The sequence below is a fragment of the Xenopus laevis genome, chromosome 1S (genome assembly GCF_017654675.1).
Source record: "Xenopus laevis strain J_2021 chromosome 1S, Xenopus_laevis_v10.1, whole genome shotgun sequence".
Lineage (NCBI taxonomy): Eukaryota > Metazoa > Chordata > Amphibia > Anura > Pipidae > Xenopus > Xenopus laevis.
This window is the reverse complement of record NC_054372.1, coordinates 111,189,019-111,212,483: the sequence shown is the minus strand read 5'-3', so window position 1 is coordinate 111,212,483 and position 23,465 is coordinate 111,189,019. Positions and strand designations below refer to the sequence as shown.

General features: G+C 38.4%; 1 protein-coding gene across 18 annotated transcripts in view; it reads right to left on the bottom strand.

Moving 5' to 3' along the window:
- elavl2.S (ELAV like neuron-specific RNA binding protein 2 S homeolog) overlaps positions 1-23,465 on the bottom strand; it is a 66,387-nt gene that overhangs the window by 25,577 nt on the left and 17,345 nt on the right. For 8 of the 18 annotated variants that reach the window (XM_018243777.2, XM_041580091.1, XM_041580097.1 and 5 more), the window contains exons 2-4: positions 13,690-13,780; positions 8,730-8,970; positions 2,599-2,601 (exon numbers count right to left, since the gene is read on the bottom strand). In XM_018243777.2, coding sequence (XP_018099266.1) covers positions 2,599-2,601; positions 8,730-8,970; positions 13,690-13,761 — 316 coding nt within the window. In that variant the 5' untranslated portion in view covers positions 13,762-13,780. The remainder of the gene's footprint in view (positions 1-2,598; positions 2,602-8,729; positions 8,971-13,689; positions 13,781-23,465) is intronic. The other 10 variants (XM_041580095.1, XM_041580099.1, XM_018243778.2 and 7 more) reach the window with 4 other exon arrangements.

Genomic DNA, 23,465 nt, shown 5'->3' with positions numbered 1-23,465 from the left:
GATTGCTTACAGGTAACCGACCAAAAAAACTGGAGGAAAATGACTTGAGGGGGAGGAGAAATTGTATTCAATATTAATTCTTAAATCAGGAATTGCCTCAAAGATTTAAAACATGGAGCATGCTTTATGTTGAAGGGTTAGGCAGGCTTCCTTTCTGCCGTTGGGTTTAGCTTCAGTGATGTCATGTGGATAACCCTTGTTAAACTTTATATAACATTATCCCCTTGTCTTTAAAACCGGTAACAAAGTCAAAGTTGACATGGGTTAAACACATGATCAGCACAACACTGATGTCACCTCTCTGAAGAGTTGCAATATACCATTGTGATTGGATTAGTGGAAGAATTTATACGCGGAGGACTTCCCATACCAGTCAGTTGAACAGAAGACCGTGCTCAGATGAGTAATTAAAACATCTACAATGATTACTTTGCAAGTAGAGTTGCTCTAGAATCACTTATACTAGATATTTGTCACTTAATAGGTCACTGCTTAAAATGTTGCTTCTAACTTATTGTAGATTTTTTTTAAAACATTTTTTATATAAAAATGCATCATTTAAAGTTAAAAGCATACTTCCTTTTTAACACTGCCTAGACAGTCTCTAGAATACTCATGCAAGCACTGTTTTAGTGTATCATATTGAGCATATTTGGGCAAGGCATGTGACAATATGACAACTGCTATTCTGTGTCCAACCCAGCATAGGTTACAAACAAAATACTGCAATTAGCTCAACAATCATTCTGAAATCAAGCACTATAAGTCACTTGAAGAGAGAATATACTCACCCAAATGTTTATGCCATTCCTTTATTGGATGGGTAGTTAATTACACAGCATGGTGGAATAGCAACAACATTTAACTATGGACCTCTTTTCAAATAGATTAATTCACAGGGGGAAGTTGCACTGGGATCTTGTACTAACTGTATAGGCTATAATACAATTACTGAATTTAGCACAGCTTTTAAAGGAGAACTAAACCGCCACTATGTTAAGTCCCCACTGGCCCCCCTCCATTGGCCCAGCCTCCCCTCTGCACAGTCTTACACCAGAATTCTGTCCCCTCTTGAAATAGTGACTGCACATGCAGAGTGAGTGCAGCGGAGCTGACAGGCACCATCTTCTCTTTAGTAATCTTTGTAAAGTGATCGGTGTAATGGCACAGTTGGAGGACTCTTTCGGTTCACGACAACTGCGCATGCGCCGAAAGACAGAATTTGCTAAAGGGGATGGAGAGGACACAAATTTTACACCCATGAGCTGGGGACTTAGAGATACTGACACCAATTTTGCCATAAAGTATTGCTTTTTCATTACCTATCCGACTCCCTGTGTTTGTCTATGAGGGGGCTGCCATATTTGTGCAGCAGGAGTCAGTTAACATTAAAAACTTTAACAGACAGGCCGAGATGGGACAGTCAGGTTGGTAAAACAGTCAGGTGTAGGAACTTCAACTAACAATTACTTACAAAAACAGAACTCTCGGCAAGAAACTATCAACATGACCTATAGGTAACTTTACATGTACATTCATATTTTAAAAAGTAGTTTTTTTTAGTGTCCGTATCACTAACATTGCGGGGGTTTAGTTAGTTAGGGGCATTTCCCCGGGGGGAGGGGAAGGAGGGTTTTTTTAGGTAAAGTGTTAGTTTCTCCTTTAAGGATATACAGGTATGGCACCTGTTTTCCAAAATGCTCAGGACCTGGGGTTTTCTGGATAATGAATCTGTAATTTGGATCGCCAAATAAGGATTCATTAAATCTTTAGTTTTGATCAAATACAAGGCACTCCTATTAGTACAGAAAAAGGAATTTTTTTTAGAAATTTGGATTACTTGATTATAATGGAGTCTATGGGAGGCAGCATTTCTGTAATTCAAGCTTTCTGGATAATGGGTTTCTAGATAACCGATCTTATACCTGTAACCAGCACTCCTGCTACTTTTCACCACAAAATAATATTTCTTTGTGCACTCAGATGGTATCTTAATTTGGCACCACCGTTGGCTCTGCTGGCTGTCTCCAGTACTATTAATGCTGTTAAATATATATAATGTATCATTAGTTGATTATTGTTGCAGTTAACAGTGCAATATATAGACTTTTGGATTGACGAGGTCATTGCATATAGCAATGATTGCCATCCAGTGTCTTGTGAGCAACATGTTGCTCACAAAGCCCTTGGCTGTTGCTCCTAGTGGCCAAAAAGACCTTCCTTTAGTCTGCCAGTGCACATAGACACTACCAAATAGCCAACCACAGTCCTTAGTTTTTTACATCCCCAGAGCATGCTTGTGTTGCTCCCAAACTCTTTTTACAATTGAAAAAAAAAAAAGTTGTGCAGTGTGAGGACAAACCATTTTTATATAAATATTTTATTATAAATTTATTTATTATATAGGAGGGAATGGAACTGTATAAAGATGGGGGCCAAAGTCAAATATCTATACAAGAACTAAAGAAGCATGCTAGTTCAAAAGTAAAATATTTTTGGTTTTGTTAAAATATACAGGTACACAGGGGTAATGTGACAGTTAAAGAAAAGGAGCAGTTCAGGGGAACAGTAGTGTGCAAATATTTGATAACCACATACCTTCTATTTTAGTGATTGCCAGTGTTTGTAAGTCCGCAAAGCATGGCAGAAAAGAAAATGCAGGTGAATCAGCAGGGGTGGACAATGAAAAGGGGGGCACACATTCACAAGGGCAGCATGCACTTTAATGTATAGGCATTAAAGTATTTTTACTTTAAGTTGACCACAAAATAAGCTCTGACCTGTGCAGATAAACCTCTGCACACAGGACAGCCCCTTTGAAAGTTAATGTCAGCTTAGGTCTTACTTAAAGATGCTGTGAGGACGAAAGAGAAACATACAATCAATTCTTAAATTTTTCAATTAAAATACAATTAAGACATGACAGCCCTTTAAGCATATTTTACATTACATTTTATGAAAAATTGGACATATTTTCCTAATACTGTTTAAATTAAAATGGAACAATATAGCAGCAGCTTTATATGGCTTTTAAAAAAATACTTTCCCATTTGAGCGAAATTCTTAAAATTTTAAAACATACCTATAAATATACACAGTGCTAAGAAAATCCAACATTATAAAAGAAAAAAAAAATATTGGAATAGCAGAAACAAGTAGTGGAATGGGCATGAAATACAGTTCTCTGTAACATATTCCTTCTCTAGACTGCATACCATAGGCCAAGAAGATAAAGGGTACACATACACACTAGTGTGCTTTGGAATGCTAGGTTTACATTACTTTAAAAGAATCATTTAGACAGAGCTAGGAATGTCAAATTCACAGAGCTTATCAGATATTCCTATGGCACATTTCAGTACAAATTATGAGCAGCAACTGCAGAAGTTAAGCTTTTTTTGCAGGCTAAGAGAAGCAGTTCTACTTCCTTCCTCAGCTTCCTTCCTCAGCTTCCTTCCTCAGCTTGTTTATCTCAGTAATCCCCAAACAGTGGCTCATGAGGAACATTTTGCTCACCAACCCCTAGGATGTTGCTTCCAGTTGCCTTTCTGGCTTGGAGGCAAGTTTTGATTGCATAAAGCCAGATGTACTGCCAAACAGAGCTTCCTTTAGACTGCCTGTGATAGGGGCTACCAAATCAACAACAGAACTTGGCACCCCCAGGAACATTTTTTTCATGATGGTGTTGCTCCCTAACTTTTTACAATTGAATGCGTCTCCTGGGTAAAAAAAAAAAAAAAAAAAAAAAAAAAAAAGGTTGGGGACTGAACTGGCTCTGTGCATGCCTTCCTTCTCCTGTTTCATTTGCATATCTGGTGGGATTGGCTGGCAAGTTTTAGCCAATAGCATCAGTGAAATGCAAATGAAGCAGGAGAGGGGAGGCATGTAACCAGATCAGTGTCAGCTTCCTGTAGGGGCAGAATGTAGAGTGTCTGCAATCCCTAGCGGAGAGGCAGAAGAGATCAGAGGAGAGAGACTTAGCATCCGCGATCCACATCTTATATGATCTGTAGCTCAAAACTAACCATTTTAAATAATAAAAATAAATTACAAAAATATTTCTTCTGATTGGGGCAATTTCAAGGTGAACCTCCCCTTTTATGACCTGACTCAGGACAATCAAAAAGCTTGTCGCTTTATGGATATTTTGGGTGAATAACTCAACAGGAGTGTTGGCTTCAAAGGATTCTGAAATTTGGTATGGAGCTTGACAGTTTCCCAAGTGCCCTCAGTCATGTGACTTGTGATCTGATAAACTTTCGTCACGCTTTACTGCTGCACTGCAAAGTTGGAGTGATATCACAACCCTCCCCCTGCCCCCCCAGCCTATCAACAGAACAATGGGCAGCTAATCAGACAGCTACTTGATACCACTGCTGAAATACTTAGCTGCCTGAACGGATAGTGTACTGCTACTGTCCTTAATTTTAGCAAGTGGGTAAACAGAAAACTTCCCAATTTAGGCTTCTAATAACTCCAGATCCTATAAAATGGGGGGGGGCACCCAAAATACATTGCAGACAATGAGAAGCAGTAGAAACTTTAGCCCCACATACAATTAATACAGAGGCATTGGGAAATTTAGGCCATCAATTTAAGACATCAATGCAGGGAGAGGCAATGATTTTTGCCGCTCAGACGCCCTTACCCTTTCAAAAAACAAGTTTCCTGAAGGCTACAGAAGATTAGAGCATTGTAGAGATCAAATTAAGTCATATCTTTTGGAAAAACTCCCTAGTGGTAAACATGAGAATAGCACCCAAGCAGGAAAAACTCTGCTTTGTTATTGCATGATTTGGGTCTTAATGAAGTACAAGTTCTGAGAAAGTGAGAAATAATAGCTGCCTCATAAGTTCTATTGTGTAGCACTGGCTCATTCTCAAAGCTCAGAATCTGGCCCCAATGCACCAAAATGGCTGCCACCACACCAATATTACAGCTAAAAAAAAATTATTTTTTGCAATGTAAACAGTGTAGTTTAGAAATAAAAAGTAAACCATAAAAATCAAGACTCCCTAATTTATCATATATTTAAGTTCTCATTTTCTCCAATAGAATGCTTCAGAAAATCTGGGAATCTTAATAATTGCCACATTTATCAAACCAAATACCTGTATTTAGTTACTAACTAATGTGAACTTGTGCTTAAACTATAAAACTGAAAAAGTAACCACTAACATGTCTAAATGTTGCCTTTCTTACATTGTATTTTTATTTTATAATACATAAATGGTCATTTCTGTCCTACTGCAAAAACAAGGATTCTTTTAAAGGAGACGGAAAGGTTAAAACTAAGTAAGCCTGATCAGAAAGGTCCACCTAAATATACCAGTAAACCCTCAAAGTAGTGCTGCTCCGAGTCCTCTGTCAAAAGAAACACTATTTCTTTCCTTCTATTGTGTACACATGGGCTGCGTTCGGCTTAAACCTCCTTGCCCCAGGCGTGAGCATGCTCAATTTGCTCCTCTCCCCACCCCTCCCTTCTGTGCTGCAATCTGAACCCAGAGCTATAAGTGAGCAGGGAGAGACTCAGACAGGTGATGTTACACCAAGCTAATACTGCAACTGCTATCCTAAACAAAGCTTCTAAAAGCTTTTTACTCGGGTATCTTAAAACATTCTACAGAATAAATATTGCATTCTAGCTTGCACTATTGCAGCTAATCTATTGGCAATAAAATGCCTAAGTAGCTTTCCTTCTCCTTTAAAGGAAGAAAAGTGCTCAGGCCCGTCACAGTTCCTAGAAAACAGCAAAAGTAGTGGCATGAGTACAAGTGGCAGGCCTTTAAGATAAGTAGGTTTTTGATTTACTGGCTGAAATATGTATGCAGACCATAAGAGAACAAGCAGACCACTTTTGGCTATCCTGCACAATTTTTGGGTTATCAGCTTATGTCGAAATACTCATATTTTAAACTAGCATTATGTTTTGTGCTTTGCAGTGCATACCTGTTTTTAATCAAAGGAAAATGGCAACCAAAATGTGTGGTGTTTAATGGGCATACCCCTGGAAGCATGGTCTCCTCTCGAGTGCAAACAGACGTGGCGAAATTTGGCAGAAAAACGCTGGAGTTCACATTTAACAGCCGATCTCTGCCATGTCTGACTATACCTGGGTACAGGCAATGCTTCCAGATGCAGAAGTTCACAACTTCTGGCCCTACCCTAAAACAGATTGAAAGACCTCGAGGAGATCTGACCAGTTACATTGAGACTTAAAATTCCATTTTCTTTCATTGAAAAAAATAAAAAAATAAACACTTTTTGGGTGCACTCCCCTTTAATTGTCTTACATTTACTTTTAACAGCCCTTCAGTACCTATAGAGCCGGTGCATGAAAGTAGTTGACTATCTTCCTTTGATGATGTTTCATGATATACTTTAACCCATTGAAAGATTGAGATTGTCTGGGGAATTTAAGTCACACTGTCCACAATATAAATAGTAGCTTTACCTTTTTGTTTTAGTATGAAAATAAAAGCCAGAGAGGTTTCCTCACACTCAATTTCCCCAAGAACAATAATAAAATCACTAAATATGGGATCCAGAGTACCAAACAAAAATACATGTATATGTGAATATATAGAGTTGGATGAAAAAGCTTAGGCACCCCTTACAAAAATGTACATATTTAGTTAATTTTTTAAGTGAAAAAGTAAACAATTGCTGCAATTATCCATAGTTAGAATAAAAATACAGGTATAGGACCTTTTATTGGGATCTGGGGTTTTCCGGATAAGGGCTCTTTTTAATTTGGATCACTATACCTTGTATATTATATATAATTTAAACACTAAATACACCCAACATGATTGTTTTGCCTCCAATACGGATTACTTATACCTTAGTCGGGATAAAGTACAAGGTAATGTTTTATCGATATAGAAAAAGGAAATCATTTTTAAAATATTTAATTGTTTGATAGAACATATCTATGGGAGACTGCCTTCCTGTATTTTGGAGCTTTCTGGATAACTAGTTTCCAGATAATGGATCCCATACCTGTATTTGCCAATGTTACTGCAACATTTTATTGAACAAACTTTAAAAACATTGAAAAAGAAAACAGTCCTTGTGCATTTAGTAACACTCAGTACATAGCCATCTTCTGTATTGCTTTTAAGATACCTAAACGTTCAGCTTTCTTTTCTTTAAGTAGCACATGGTAGCTTTTGAGGTATGTTTAGAATCCTTGTTTTGTTGTAGGACTAGGAACCACCCCCTTTTCAGTTTATTGGCTGACTGTTTCGCTCTGCAATCCAGAACTGCAGAATTTTAGTGGTTTCAGTTCTTCCTTTTACATAAAAAATAATGTTTCTTGTACCAAGAGCTGCCATAAAATCCCAAAGCATAATGATCTACCCCTGTGTTGACAAGGGGTCTTTTTCATCAAATGGCAATTGTAATCAGATTTACTTTTACTTCATCTGTCCTGAGCACTTGCTTCCAAAACACCTCTAGCAAGTGCAGATGCAGATTGGTATGCCTCAGACCTTGACATTTGTGCTAGCCAAACCTCCCTGTATGTTCTCTGTAGTCATAGGAGAATGTTTTTCTGGGCAGCAGACCAGCAGTTCTCAGTTCTGGCTCTTCCAGATATTGCCTTATTTTCACTTTCCTTAACTGCCCATTTATTTAATGACATTATAGAGAGTGGAAATTGTAAGCTTTGTAATATTTTCTTTGCGATCACCTGCTTTGTAGGCATCAGTTGTCTTGATTTTCAGGTCCTCACTTATTTTTTAGGGGAGACTATGGTTGAGTGACAAAAGTTTGAGTGTCAGATTATTTTAAACTATGCAACTGTCAACAGGTTGCAAAACCTAATAGCTAGTCTTATTAGGTCATTGGGGTCAGGGCCCTATCAAAAATAATGTTGATCAAGTGGCAGGGTATCCAAACTTTTGTACATCCTCCTGAAATGATGTTTAACACATGGATCCCAGTAGTATACTACTTTTGACAATTACTTTTCACAAAATTAACTAAAAACATATAATTTGGCAACGGGAGCCCATTCAACTGTGTAATGCTAGTACCACCTTTTGTATTATTGCTTGCATATACTGTACTCATATAAACTTAAACATTGATGTGTTGCTATATTGTGGTTTTCATTACACAAAACAAAACAAAAAAAGTTTAAATCTATCAGTGTACTGTAGCACACAGAAGGCAAAAGCATGAAAACAGAAAGTATATTAAACTGAACAGCCATTCTAAATTAGTGTTTTGAGATATAATGCAAGAGGGCATATTACCTATTAACATATATCCTCTGAAAACCAGTGGGGGTCATTTATCAACACTGGGCAAATTTGCCCATGGGCAGTAACCCATGGCAACTGAATTGTTGCATTCACTGTTCTACCTGCAGCTTGCTGAAGAAAGCCACTCACTGATTGGTTGCTATAGGTTACTGCCCACAGTGTTGATAAATGAGCCCCAGTGTGTACAAAATGAGTATTTTTATAAGCATGAAACAAGATCCTTCTCAACAAGGAGGTGGTCAAAAGCTGCAATTGATTCATCCCTAGAACATTGATTGGATCGGATCTCTGGATTCCTGCATAGCTATCAATCAAGAGTCCCATTTTAGGCCTTAGCCATTACATGAATACTAAATAACTTATTTGAGGTATTTATAAATTTATAATACAGCCCTGAAAAAAAAATCATACAATTTTAGCAATCTGCCATGCAGTAAGAAAAATATTATTTAAGCATACCTGTAATTTTGTCCCTCACTAGTTTACAGGACTCTATCTCACCAATGCTCCCAAACAAACTTTTCAACTCTTCCTGTGTCATGTTCTGCGGAAGGTAGTTCACTATAAGATTGGTCTTGCTGTCTTCAGTGTTGCTAGATTCAACTGGAGATGAACAGTTGTTTATGGTGTTTGGACAATTTGTTGTGTTATTACAAGTGGGTCCATTGGACAGCTGTGTTTCCATGGCAGCAATTACCTGCTAAAATACAGAGGATACAGGAGAGGCTCGTCAGAAAGATCTTTAGCATAGTTTTCAGATCCCCCCCCTATTTTTTCCTTTTAAATGCAGATACCTATTTGCACCTATATAATCAGAGGGGGATCAGGGATTCTCGCTATCAAACAAAAATGTTTGCAGTCTCTGTCTACAGTTATTTTAATGTCAGATAGTTTAACATGAACAAATCTTGATGTCTATAGGAAGGACTAATAAAATAATTTTATTGGAAATAATATAGTAATAGGCTGTGTTCAGAAAGTTTGGCTTAACTTTAATGTGCCAAACACAGAATCGATATTCTAATCTACAGAATAAAATGGAAACGGTTTTCCCCGTCATTCTCTTACAGGTGTCCCTAAAGTATTTGTGTAATGTTGTGTTACTGTATGTAATCTGCCTTCATTGTATTTACACTGTATACCACAATGGCTATTTGCAAGAACCTTGCAACCTCTAATGAAATCATGCTAGGTTCCAAATACGATTAAAAAGTGGGAATTTTCCACACTTATTAAAATAAATTAAAACAGTTAACATTAGCAACGTACTATTACTTGTCACCAAGGCACACCTGTATAGCAGATCATTTCCTTTTTAGAAGATTGCAGTATTTTCATTTGGTAGTGATAGATAGGGGTGAAAAGGACAAGTCTGATGAAGGCACCAAACTGGGCCTTTCACCGCCATCCACCAAGTTGTTTATGTTTTTTACATAGTTCTGCATTATACTAATGAGCTAGCCACACAATAAAGGTCAAGACAGCTGCAGGTTACTCTCTGGTCCTCAGACAAGCCATGGGTTAAATAACATTCCCCTAGTGTTCAAATTCATATACACAAGAGAGATTTTCTACTGTAAAAAGCTAGACCCTCATTTGTTTTAAAATTGCTGCAGATGTACTCCCCTGATCTATACGGACACAACAAGAAATGTTTTTGAGCTGCCATTCCTATTTTATGCCTGTAAATTCTGGACCCACAAATACCATTTTAATGTTTTACGTGTCAACTGGCCTTTCATGTTAAGAGCCATAACACTGATGGCAACATTCATTAATCCACAATTACTGCGCACAATGCATGGGACAGCATGTTACCGTAGGACATGGCGGGTAAGAATAGTTCTAGATAATTTAACAAGAAGCAATAGGAAAAAAAAAAAAAAACTTTCTTCTAGAAAAGGCTGCAACCCTAATGACAGCTAGTAGGACAGCTCTGCGTAAAGTCTGCCCAGTCACATCACCCTCGTTCAGTGAAAACAATCCCACTGTGGGAGTCAACAGCTCCAGCTGGTTGAGTGGGGGGGGGCTCCCTTTAAACTTTATTTCTTTCCCTTGTTCCATTTTTGGTTTATTCTTTATGCTTTAAACAAAATTTGCCACAAAAAAATGGTGTGAAAATCTGTGTAAAATACATAGTAAATTTATCAAGGTCTTTACGCCATGAAAACGGCAGATTTGCAACTGTTATTTTACACTGATTCAGACCTTTTAAATGAGTTTCAGTGAAAGTTGCTCAAAGAAAAAGTGTGTAAATACCGGTAATTACGGTATTTTTAGACTTTTTTTTCCCCAGCATAGCCTAGCAATGTGTGGCAAATTATTTCAACTTTTTTTCTACCACATAATAATCTGCCCCTTTGTGTGCAAATAATTTAAAATGGTACAAAAAAAAGGTACAAAAAAACTGCAGTATGGTAACTACCGTATATACTCGTGTATAAGCCGACCCGTGTATAAGCCGAGGTACCTAATTTACCTAAGAAAACTGGAAAAATGTATTGACTCGTGTATAAGCCTAGGGGCCCCATGTCAGATTTCAAAATGTGAATGTGTAAATGTGTAATCATGTTTTATGGCATAGAAATCTATCTAAAACTATTTAAAAGAGCCTCCCCATAATTCCATCAGCAGGAACATGACACTGCAAAAATATGCTTACCCTGAGAAGGATCAGTGTGGGCCAGGTTATAAATAGCCATTGAACCTCACATACTGGCACCCAGTACATTTGAATGTTGGAGTTCCCTGTGACTCCCACCATAAGTCACAAGCTTGGCATGTTTCTATCTGACAACAGCAAGAACTTGCCAGGCAGCATTGTTCTCCGCCCTATGTACCTGGCGTAATGATGACAGAATGAAAGGGGAGTGACAAGGCAATTTATATGTACATGTACAGCTCCACAGATAGCACTCTGCTGCTGGCAAACTTGGAATCAAGCTTTAGGACCTTTTAACAATGGCCGCCAGGGGCCCTGTGAAAGAGCTGCAGGACGGTTCACTGTGTCCACTCTCCGGGCGGCGCGTCCTTCCCTGCCGGCGCCGCTACCCACGTGGCGGCCATGGGCGCCGCCATTTTGGGAGCGAACGCCGGCAGGGAAGGACGCGCCGCCCGGAGCTCCTGGACCTGCTCCGGGCGGCGTCACAGACAGTCCTGCTGGGGCCGGGTCACAGGGGGTCGCACTGCTGGGCATATCTACGGTATGACCCGTGTATAAGCCGAGGTTGAGTTTTTCAGCACATTTTGGGTGCTGAAAAACTCGGCTTATACGCGAGTATATACGGTACATGCTATGCTTTGTTGCCTATTTGTTCCCCTCATCCAAACTTTGATCGTGATAATGTGGAAAATATATAAAATGTACAGCATATATAAAACTTTGCTGTAAAACAACCAATGTTTACACACATACAGATTAACTACTTCGTTAGGGTGTGAAGTAGGGTTAACCTATGCTGAATCCAGCCAGAATTTGTATTGGCTTCTTATTTAATGTACTTTACTATGGAACACAGGACCATTGTTAAGCCTCAAAACATGCTGTCTGAACTATTTATATTGTTATTACGAGAGTTCAGGAATAAAAAAAAACTGTAATAAACAGCAGACAAAACAAACAGCGCAGACAAAACAAACAGCGCAGACAAAACAAACAGCGCAGACAAAACAAACAGCGCAGACAAAACAAACAGCGCAGACAAAACAAACAGCGCAGACAAAACAAACAGCGCAGACAAAACAAACAGCGCAGACAAAACAAACAGCGCAGACAAAACAAACAGCGCAGACAAAACAAACAGCGCAGACAAAACAAACAGCGCAGACAAAACAAACAGCGCAGACAAAACAAACAGCGCAGACAAAGGCAGCAGACAAAGGGGTAACAGCAGACAAAACGGTAACAGCAGACAAAACGGTAACAGCAGACAAAACGGTAACAGCAGACAAAACAGTAACAGCAGACAAAACAGTAACAGCAGACAAAACAGTAACAGCAGACAAAACAGTAACAGCAGACAAAACAGTAACAGCAGACAAAACAGTAACAGCAGACAAAACAGTAACAGCAGACAATTTTTTTTGCAAAAATATTGGCTATTATATGAAAATCACATATTTAAGATACTGAACACAACATACTAGTTTTGCACTGAAAACTATTTGGGGAATGCTATAACAATGTACTGGATGTCATATCAATTCAAAAGTAATTCAATACAGAACTTCAGAAGGATAAATGAATCAAGTTGTCACAACAAAAGTATGCACATATGTAAACCAGTTAATGTTTTAAAATGGGAGAAGAGGTTAAATCGGGGTATCTATTTCACAATTTGTAATCATGCATGCCCTTTTAATTACCATTGTGTAAATATACTGCAACACAAATTTTTTTTCAGTGTAAAATTTTCCTATAAAATACAAATAATGTGTAATATTTCGTATTTATAAATAATTTACTAAATATGACTATTTGTACACAACTGAGAATAGATTTCAGGGCATTCACATTGATTGTTTTTGTGTGTCCACTATTCTTTCCCTGGTTGCATCTGGGCCCAGACGGCTATTTGGCACAGAATTACACTTTTGTAAAATTAAATTATCAATAGGACCATTTTTCCTTGAGTCATTTTTAACTACTAGTAGAATGGACAAAATGCTATAGCAAAAAAAAAAAACAAACCAAGTGAGCACTCCACTCTGAATTTGGACAGAAAAGAGATGAAATGTAACCAAGCATTAAATAAAATAGAAAAATATTCAACTACTTGCTACAGAATGGACACAATTCATAGTATCACATGGCTATTAATAAGGCGCAGAAAATATCACTCCAAAAATAAGAATGCACGGATTCCTTGAATACTTAATGGAAAAATTATTCTCATTCAGCTGGCACGTGATGTTGTAAGACAACACTCAAGTGAACAGCTGCAGAAGCCGGAGTGCTCATACATAATAGTGTTGCTCAGCTAAAGGTCCCTCTGCACTTACTAAAACGCTACTCATGTTCAGCTTTAAATCCAATGCTAGGATTAACAAAAATGCAAATATTGAATGGGCAAAATGTCTTATTAGGCAGATCTCTCTCTAAAGGTACCGTATGAGAAAACTGCACAGCAATGCATGTTCAAAAATGCAGTGATAATTATGGGATAATATAAGAAATTGAGACCATACCAAAACAGAATCATCATGAATGGTAACCAATGACCGCAAGAATGTGATGCTATTTAACCAACTTGAACAATGGTGATTTAAAAAACTTGTACTTGTGTTAAGTGTACTTGTGTTAAGTGTCCAACAGGTTGCTTTATCAGATTGTGAAATCGTTTATTGGAATTTTGGTATGACCTCATTACATTAGCAAATAACAGCCTATATAAAATATGTAAGAAAAAAGCCCACAGACCCCAGTCCAAGGCTCTGCTGCCCACGAGCCACTTCTAAGCAGAGAAGCCACATCACACAGTCTGACTGCCATGTTAGTTTGGAGTTGCCGTCTGCAATATGGACACAAAAAGTACTGCATGTTAGATTGTGAAGTAAATACAAGCGTACTCATAAATGTATACAATCATCCTAAATCTTACATGAAGGGAGAATGTGAAAATTCCTACCTAGATAAGAAATTTTAAAGAGGAGTTATACACTAAACAGCAGATAGGGAACTTTAGAGGTGGCGCATTGCCATAAGTTAACACTAACATATTTGGTCCATACAAAGACCAACAGAACCCAGTTTCATATTGAGATTATTACAATTATTGTACAAATGTAATGGGAATAACTAAGAAAGTATTATAGAAACGCCAACATAAGTTTAGTCACCTTTTCGTACATCGCTTTATTTGCGTTAAACGGTTTACAAAACTGGTTTAAAACCATTTACAAAACTTTAGGATGCAGCCAAAGTAAAGCAGAATCCAGACACTTTTCTGTTGTCATTCAGAAAAATATAGGTGCCATGGTTACCTGGCTCGAATTTATTTTTGAATTCAGGCCTGGACAGGCAAACTGTCTATTCTGCCAAATGCCAGATGGGCTGCAATAAGATGCCACAGACAGTAACTTTTTTAGGACCCTGTAGTGGGCTGTTTGAGTCTCCGTGCGTTTTGAAATGCCAAGGCCTAATTTGAACTGCTTGGCTTTACAAGATAGCCACCAGCAATTAAGAACTTATGTAAGAAAGGGCTAGATACATATAAGCTAGCTGAAACCTGAATTTGCAACAAAATACAACAGAAAAACACAGCGTATGTCTTCGAACAAATATGTTTTTAACCACAAGCCTCTTCGTACCATACATACCACTAAAATCTGATGGCAACAAATTAAAACCACTATAGATTAAAAGCGTTGATAGACTAAATCTCAGTCTATACAGAGAACGCTGTAGCTAATGAGTAGTGGCATGTGGACTGACCAAAATTCACAGACGGGCCAACTTTAGGTTTTGGGCAAGCTGCAGGACAGGTGACTGATCACTATACTGTTAATGCCCTATCCCCAGATGTCCCAAGCTTCCCTGGATTTACCCCAGCTCGCACATTTAAAAGTATATACTCACACTGGTCCTATTATGAAATATCAAATATATGCAAGTAAAAGGGAGACAATTTGGTGACCCGTGCATCATTACTAAAAAGGCACTGCAAAGTGAAACAAGGTTCCAGCTGACACACCTTAGCAGAGCAGAAGGGAATGAATAAATGAAGCAGCACAGCCTCATTCTCTCTGTCTGCATTTTCTCTGCAGGCAGATAGAAGCAGGCGTGCTACCCTCAGCACAGATAAGCACAATGTTTACCTCTTAGCATTTTCTCACCATTATCTGCTGTGTGTGTAAGGAAAGTGTTTTGTATCTGCACAGATATCCACTCCAGGTGTCAGCAAATGTGATGATAGAGTTAATAAAATAAAAATATTAACAACAAAAGCCTGCAAGTTTCTAGTACAGAGTGCAAGCATGGGGGGGGGGGTTACAGGATTTATAGGTGATCATACTGCAGATAGGAAGAAAATGTGAATGCAAAGGTTTGCAACCTATATGCTGGCCAGACAAAGACAAACCCTCATATGTCAGCAAAAGACCATCAGGAAGGTTTGGCTGACTCAGGAGTGGTGTTTCATGATGCAGCACTTGCTTGCACAAACAAGATCTGCATGACAAACCATCAATCTTTAGGAGAAAAAGTTGTGGACTGATTAATTAAAAATGTAACTCCATGGACCCTCTAATCTTCATGACCTCTTGGTAGTATTTCAGAAGCCTGCCATACATATTTTCAGGTCTAACCCAACAAATAACGTAAATATGTTTACGTTATTCAGAATACATTATTCTGCCACAGACATTATTGAAACCTGTACTCGAGAATTTTTGGCAATCGGCTCTAAAATACAAAACCCAAGAAAAAGGTCTCCAGATTTTGTTAAAAGGTCTAACTTTCGAGGTAATGGCTGGGGGAAAAAAGCTGAATAATAGACCTAACATAACAGCTAATCATGGATTTAAAAGTATAGTATCAAAAATAGGTATTGACCTATTTTTCCAGCATTCCACTATAGAGTAATAGACATCACTGTGAGCCACTCCTCTGCTTCCCCAGCCTGGAAGTTTTAAGTTCTCTGGCATTTTAAGGGTTAGTAACAGATTTAGTCATGACCAGCAGCGCGGAGCCTAGAAAGGCACATGCATCATATTTACAATTTTAATATTTGTAAACAATATTGGAAAGATTATCTATGCTGCTTGTTCACCTTCTGGGATATACAGAAAATGTTGTAATCAATTCAGAAGCCCTGTTCCAACTTTTGCTCCCTTGTGCTCTTGGAAACTACCATGTCCTAAATAAAAATCCCACTTAAGTAAAAACATATTTATAGGTTTACACAAATAGATTGCCTCCAACCCACCCAAACACTATAGTAAACAGACTATGTATTTTTATATCCCACAAGCAATAGAATGTTCACCTTTTGCTAAATCCTAAAAAAGTAGTAGGACTCTGCAAAATAAACATTTGAGGTGGAATTAGTTATCCAAAATTCTTGAGACCTGGGGTTTTTCAAATAAGAAGTCTTTGTAATTTGGATAACCATACATTTAGTACAACTCAGGAGTGAACGTTAAAAAGTCTATTTTCCATAGGTTACAAAGCATCACGTTTGTCATTGCCACACACTCTTGCACGCTGACATTTCCTAATGCAATCCTGTGCCCCGTTTCACAAAGCACAGTAAAACATGGGTTAACAGACCACATCCAACCAAGTACAGGTGTGGACCATCTCCCATAGACTCCATTTTAAACAATAAGTCTACATTTAAAAATGGATTTCCCTTTTCTCTGTAATAATAAAAACAGCACCTTGTACTTGATCCCAACTAAGATAGAATGAATCCTCATTGGAGGTAAAACAATCAATCCTATTGGGTTTATTTTCTGTTTAGATGGTTTTTAAGTAGACTTAAAAATATGGAGATCAAAATTATGGAAAGGTCCCTTATCGGCAAAAACCCATGTCCCATAACTGTAGTAAAATGTACAAACAAAGATCGATTTTCCCACCACTATACTGAACCAACAAATGTAAAGGTTTTTCGATGCAGCAATTTTAATGCAAACAAGAGGGAAGGTATCCGCAGGCATCCCTTACAGGACATGCCCTGTCTTTGTAACTCATCAGCATATCATTAAATCATACTGTAGAGATTTAATGCTATGCTAATAAAAGTGGGGCATGCCTAGTCCTGTGTTTAATTTTCACTCCCTACATCTGGACCTAGACAGATTGTGCTATTTAGTTACACAGGTACTGGACCGGTTATCCAAAATGCTTGGGATCTAAGGTTTTCTGAACAAGGGGTCTTTCCATCATTTGGATCCCATACCTTAAATCTGCTTTAAATCATTTAAACACTAAGTCGGCAGATTTATCAAGGGTCGAATTTCAAAGGTTAATAAACCCTCAAATTCGACCCTCGAAGTAAAATCCTTCAAATTCGAATATCGAATTCTAAGGATTTTAGCGCAAATGCTTCGATCTAACGAATATATAAAAATCGCTCGATCGAACGATAAAATCCTTCGAATCGAACGATTTTAAGCGATCGATCGAAGGATTTTTATTCGATCAAAAAAAAGCTTAGAAAAGTGCAGGGGAAGGTCCCCATAGGCTAACATTGCACCTCGGTTGGTTTAAAGTGGCAAAGTATGAAGTCAAAGGATTTTTTAAAGAGACAGTACTTAGACTATCGAATGGTCGAATAGTCTAACTATTTTTACTTCGAATCGTTCGACTCAATCGAATTTGACCAATTCGATGGTCGAAGTACCCAAAAAAATACTTCGAAATTCTAATTTTTTTACCATTCAAATTCTTCACTCGAGCTAAGGGACAAATTTATAAGGGTCGAATTGAAAATTTACATTTTTTTTATGGTCAAAACTGGCAAATTCAACTAGTGAATTATCCAAACTCAATTCGAGTTTTTAAAAAAAATTTGAATTCGATTGTCAAGATTTATCAACTCTGGCCCTTTAAAAATTCAAATTAAACTATTCGCCACCTAAAACATGCTGAATTCATGTAAATCAATGGGCGAGGTGCAGTGACCAATTTGGAGAGGTTTGTAGTTTTCCTGACATTGGAGGTTTTTTCAGAGAAAAAAACGCAAATCAAGATTTGGTCGAATTCGAATGGAGTTTTTGAGAAAGTAAAATTTGTCAGCTTTTTAGATATTCTATTTTTTGTTAAATAACCCCCAGTAGAATTTTGAGTATATGAGAAGTTAAGGGAGTTTAAAAAAAAAAAAACTCGATGAATGTGCCTCCAAATAAACCTATTAAGACTTTTGCCTCCAATAAGGACTAATTGTACCTTAGTCTGGATCAAGCACAAGGTACTGTTTTAATATAGAGAAAAATGAATCATTTAAAAATGTGAGTTGTTTAAAATGGAGTCTTTCAGAAATTTGGAGTTTCCCAGATAACCAGTCCCATACCTGTATCTAAAATACTACCTTGATGTCCGATTTCACTTTCATGAAGATACAACTAGATAAGACCAGGTTTTTAATTGATAGCGGTTTGTGCAACTCCCACTATATGGTGCCAAATTATGATTTTGAATTAACTTAATTCATGAGAATAGAAAGGAAACAAACATCTGAAGATCGGAGGACACAGTCCACCTCAAAAAGAAATACTAAACCCGTGTGCATAAGAAAAAAAAAAGGGTAAATAACTCCTTTTTCACCTGCTTAGGTTACAAGAACGTATGGGGAGGGGGTACTAGGTACACTTGAGGGTTTTCTGGACACCTACAATTGGCCTTTAATTTTTTGGTTTGCATGAAATGTTGGATAATTGCTGGTATGATTTGCAGACTTTACCCTATTCACTCACAAAACCAGTTATGTCAGGCATAGCTCACAGTCCGTGATCTAATTTGCTGGGTTCAAGGCAGGCCATCACATCTATTTTCTCCTCACCCCTCCATAATCATGCTTGGCCAACTGGGTTAAAAGCAATTTTTATTCATAACGGCAAACTTTAATTCAAAATACAGTCTTTTTAACACAATGATGTAGTTTCATGCCTCTTTCCACATCACGAGCAATAAAGTTGCATATAAACAATTCCCACCTTTAAATAGCCTACAAATTAACAATATCACACACTATGATAATCTAGTTATCTTGCAAGAACCAGTCATTATTCAGGTTATAGTTCATTATGTAACTTTCCCTATAAACTACAGAATTATGTAAAAGTGAAAATCAACTGAAGATTTTCCATTACAGCTGAATTCTGCATCCATGCAGAATAGAGAAAGTTTTTAAATATAGCCAGTGACCTATTTAAACAACTCTCCCCCCCCCCACATTCAAGCTGTAAGGCTTCCAATTGTTTCATAAATTAAAAACTAAAATTTAAGTAACAAGAAAAATGCATGTTTAAAAGGCTGTAACCCCAAATAGGGCTTAGTTTTCATTATACCGTTAACATATAAAATAATGTAAATTATTTGAATGATGTTATGATACATAGAATATTCCAAACCTGTAATATGGGGATGCACAATATTTTAATAAGGCAGATACAAACAATGTTCATTAACAGCAGCATCTATTTTATAGGGTGCTTTTTGCTTTCAAGAAGCAAAATTGAAATACAAACATGGTTTTTTTAACATATTAAAGCCTTATAAAAGACAGATTTCAGGGTTTCATAATCACCTCTACTGTATAAAGTTATAATCTGCAATTTTAACTCCCAGAACACATTTCATAATTCCGCGCCACAAATACAGAACATCCATCATGTTCAACCTGTTAAGTCTATATAAAATCCGCCTAACGGCTATTCCAAAGGAGAGCAAGAAATACCCATTTAAAGCCTCTCCAATTTGCCTCAGACAGGAAAAATATTTCTTCCTGACTAAGATAGCAATTGGACCAGTCTCTGGATCAACTTGTACTATGAGCTATCTTCTACAACCCTATATTCCCTCACTTGCTTAAAAGTAGCCCAACCCTTTTTAAAGCGATCTTAAAATGGACCTGTCACCCAGACACAAAAAGCTCTATAATAAAAGTACTTTTCAAATTAAACATGAAATCCAATGTCTATTTTTTATTAAAGCATTCATACCGGTTGTAAGCTCATTTAAAAATCGAATTTGCCAATCAAATTTTGTCTGCCCCTCCTCTATGCCTTAGGCATAGAGGCAGAACAGACCATAACTTTTACTTTCCATTTAGTACTTCCTAGATGTCACTGCTCTCCACACATTCTCTTGACTGTTTAACTGTATAGCCAGGGCATGGGGATGGACATTGGGTCCCCCATTCTGGTGCACAAACAAGATTCTGAGATGATGGAAGACTTGCCTTAACAGTGTCCACAAAATGGCTCCTGCCTGCCTGCTATAATTCCTAGGAAACAAGATTTAAATAATTTATAGTGTAATTAAAGTTCATTTTGCTTGACTGATGTGATAAAACAGGATTTTGAATAGTTTAAAGCATAAGCCAACACGACAGATTTAGGGAAAGCATTCCACATAACAGCTCACTAAAAAAAATATTCCTTCCAAATATTTAGTAGGAACCTCTTGTCTTCTAATTGGAATGGTGCCCATGTGTGAGCTGAAACAACCAACTGGTAAATAACACAGATATTATGTGATGCCCATATATATTTATAGATACTTATATCACCCCTTAAAGGAGAAACAAACCCATTAACAACCCCCCCCCCCCAAGGAGAAATGCCACTAACTTTACTTATCCCTCGGAGCAGAGTCACAGCATCTGAGTTCAACGCAGCCATCTTCCGGCGATTCTGCAATTTGTCCATTTCAGTTGTCGCAAACCGGTAAACTGCTTCGCCAGTCTCCGTCTCCACTTACCAACGACCCGGAAGATGGCTGCAGTGAACTCTCCTCCGAGGAGGGGTAAGTAAAAAGTTAGGGGTATTTCCTGAGGGGGGGGAGGCTAGGCTGGGGGGGGAGGAGGAGGGAGGGGGTCTACGTGGGTTGGGACCCTCAAAGGGCCGTCTCTATTTCAATAATATCCCATTTGAGTGATTGAGACCAAAACTGTACTATATATTCCAGAAGATACCATGCAAGCACTGTATAGTAGAAGAAACCCCCTCCTCTCGCAATCTATGCCCCTTTTAATTCAGCTCAAGATCTTATTTGCCCCTGAAGCTTACTTGCATTGATTGCTACTACCAAATTTATTATCTACAAAGTCTCCAAGGTCCTTTTCCATTATGGATTTCCCTAGTGAAGTCTGATTAAGGGTATAAGCGGCTAACATTTTTACATTCCAGGTGCACTTTACATTAATCAATATTGAACCTCATCTGCCAGTTTGTCAAATCTGCAAGGATGCAGTATCCTGGATGGAATTAATTGGGCTGCACAGATGTGTCATCTGCGAACAGATTCATACAATACCCTCCCCAAAGTCAATAATGAACAAGTTAAATAAAAAAGGACCCAATACAGAGCACAGAGGAACCCCACTAAGAACCATACTCCAAGTAGAGAATGTACCTTTAACAATCACCCTCTGTACCTGATCCTGTAGCCAGTTTCCTATCCATGTGCAAATTACTTCATTAAGCCCAACAGCCCTTAGTTTATGAAGCCGTCATTTTTGCCGTACTGTATCAATCGCTTTGGTAAAATCCAAACAATCACGTCTGCCCTGCCCAGCATGTCCAGCATCTTAAAGGGATACTGTCATGGGTAAAAAAATTTTTTTCAAAATGAATCAGTTAATAGTGCTGCTCCAGCAAAATTCTGCACTGAAATCCATTTCTCAAAAGAGCATACAGTTTTTTTTATTTTTAGTTTTGAAATCTGACATGGGGCTACACATATTGTCAATTTCCCAGCTGCCCCAAGTCATGTGACTTGCTCTGATAAACTTCAATCACTCTTTACTGCTGTACTGCAAGTTAGAGTGCTATCACCCCCCTCCCTTTTTCCCCCAGCAGCCAAACAATGGGAAGGTAACCAGATAACAGCTCCCTAACACAAGATAACAGCTGCCTGGTAGATCTAAGAACAACACTCAATAGTAAAAACCCATGTCCCACTGAGACACATTCAGTTACATTAAGGAAAAACAGCAGCCTGCCAGAAAGCATTTCTCTCCTGAAGTGCAGGCACACGTCACATGACTTGGGGCAGCTGTGAAATTGACAAAATGTCTAGCCCCATGTCAGATTTTAAAATTAAATATAAAAAAAAAAATCTGTTTGCTCTTTTGAGAAATGGATTTCAGCGCAGAATTCTGCTGGAACAACACTATTAACTGATTAACTGATTCAGTATCCCTTTAAATATCATAAAAAGCTATCAACATTGTCTGACATGACCTATCCTTCATAAAGCCATCCCAATCCCACAATGCCATTCACCAGGACACAGTTTTGAATGTGATCACTTAACAAGCCTTCAAATGATTTGCCACCAGAGATGTCAAACTTACTGACCTATAATTGCCAGGCTGAGATCGTAATAATTTTTTAATATAGTAATTACTTCAGCTTTCCTCCAATCCAGAGATACCATACCAGATATAAGAGTGAGTAAATAAGAGGCCGGACTAAAACAACACTAAGCTCTTAGTACCCGAGGTAGGGAGGGTCTGGCCTTGGCTCCTTGTTCATTTATTATAAATAAAGCATTATGTACATATCCTGAGTCAGCCACTGGCTAGTTTGAGGTGAGCCAACAGTGCAGCTATGAGGTGGGTCTGGGAACGCAGACTCCTAATTTTCATCTATTGATAGATATCCTTCTAAAATAGAGAACTCCCCATTTAATAAATAGTGTTCCCATAGGTACTAATAGAATGTGGGTTCTTTTTTATGAAAATCTGACCTTGCATTTTTATAAATCTGCCCCCTATTGTGTTTATATTCATTGAGTGCAGCTTCTGTCCCCAAAGCCTTAATTTTTAAATGCTGCTCTCTTCATTTATATCAACTTCTTTACTTCTATTAAGCCACATAGGGTGTCTCTTTCTGTTCTCAATTTATTTCCTTTAGAAGTAAATGTAGAAACACTATTTAATATAGTTTTAACGACAACCATTGCTGTTCTGTGTTTTTAGCATAAATCTATGCTCTAAAGGACAGCCCTTAAAGGAGAAGGAAACCCCCAGGGCGCTAAACCCCTCCCCTGTGCTGCCCCCCCTCCCTCCTCCCCCCTGGCCTACCTGTCCCCCTGGGCAAATGCCCCTAACTTTTTACTCACCCCTCTGCGCAGGTCCTGTCCACGGAGTACGCAGTCGCCATCTTCTCCCACGCGCGTCTTCTTCCTGCTCTGATCGGCGTTTTCTGGCGCATGCGCAGTAGGAACAGGTACCGGTACGGCTCTACTGCGCATGCGCCGAATGTCACGAAGTGAAATCGGAAAACTTCGTGACATTCGGCGCATGCGCAGTAGAGCCGTACCGGTACCTGTTCCTACTGCGCATGCGCCAGAAAACGCCGATCAGAGCAGGAAGAAGACGCGCGTGGGAGAAGATGGCGACTGCGTACTCCGTGGACAGGACCTGCGCAGAGGGGTGAGTAAAAAGTTAGGGGCATTTGCCCAGGGGGACAGGTAGGCCAGGGGGGAGGAGGGAGGGGGGGCAGCACAGGGGAGGGAGGAGG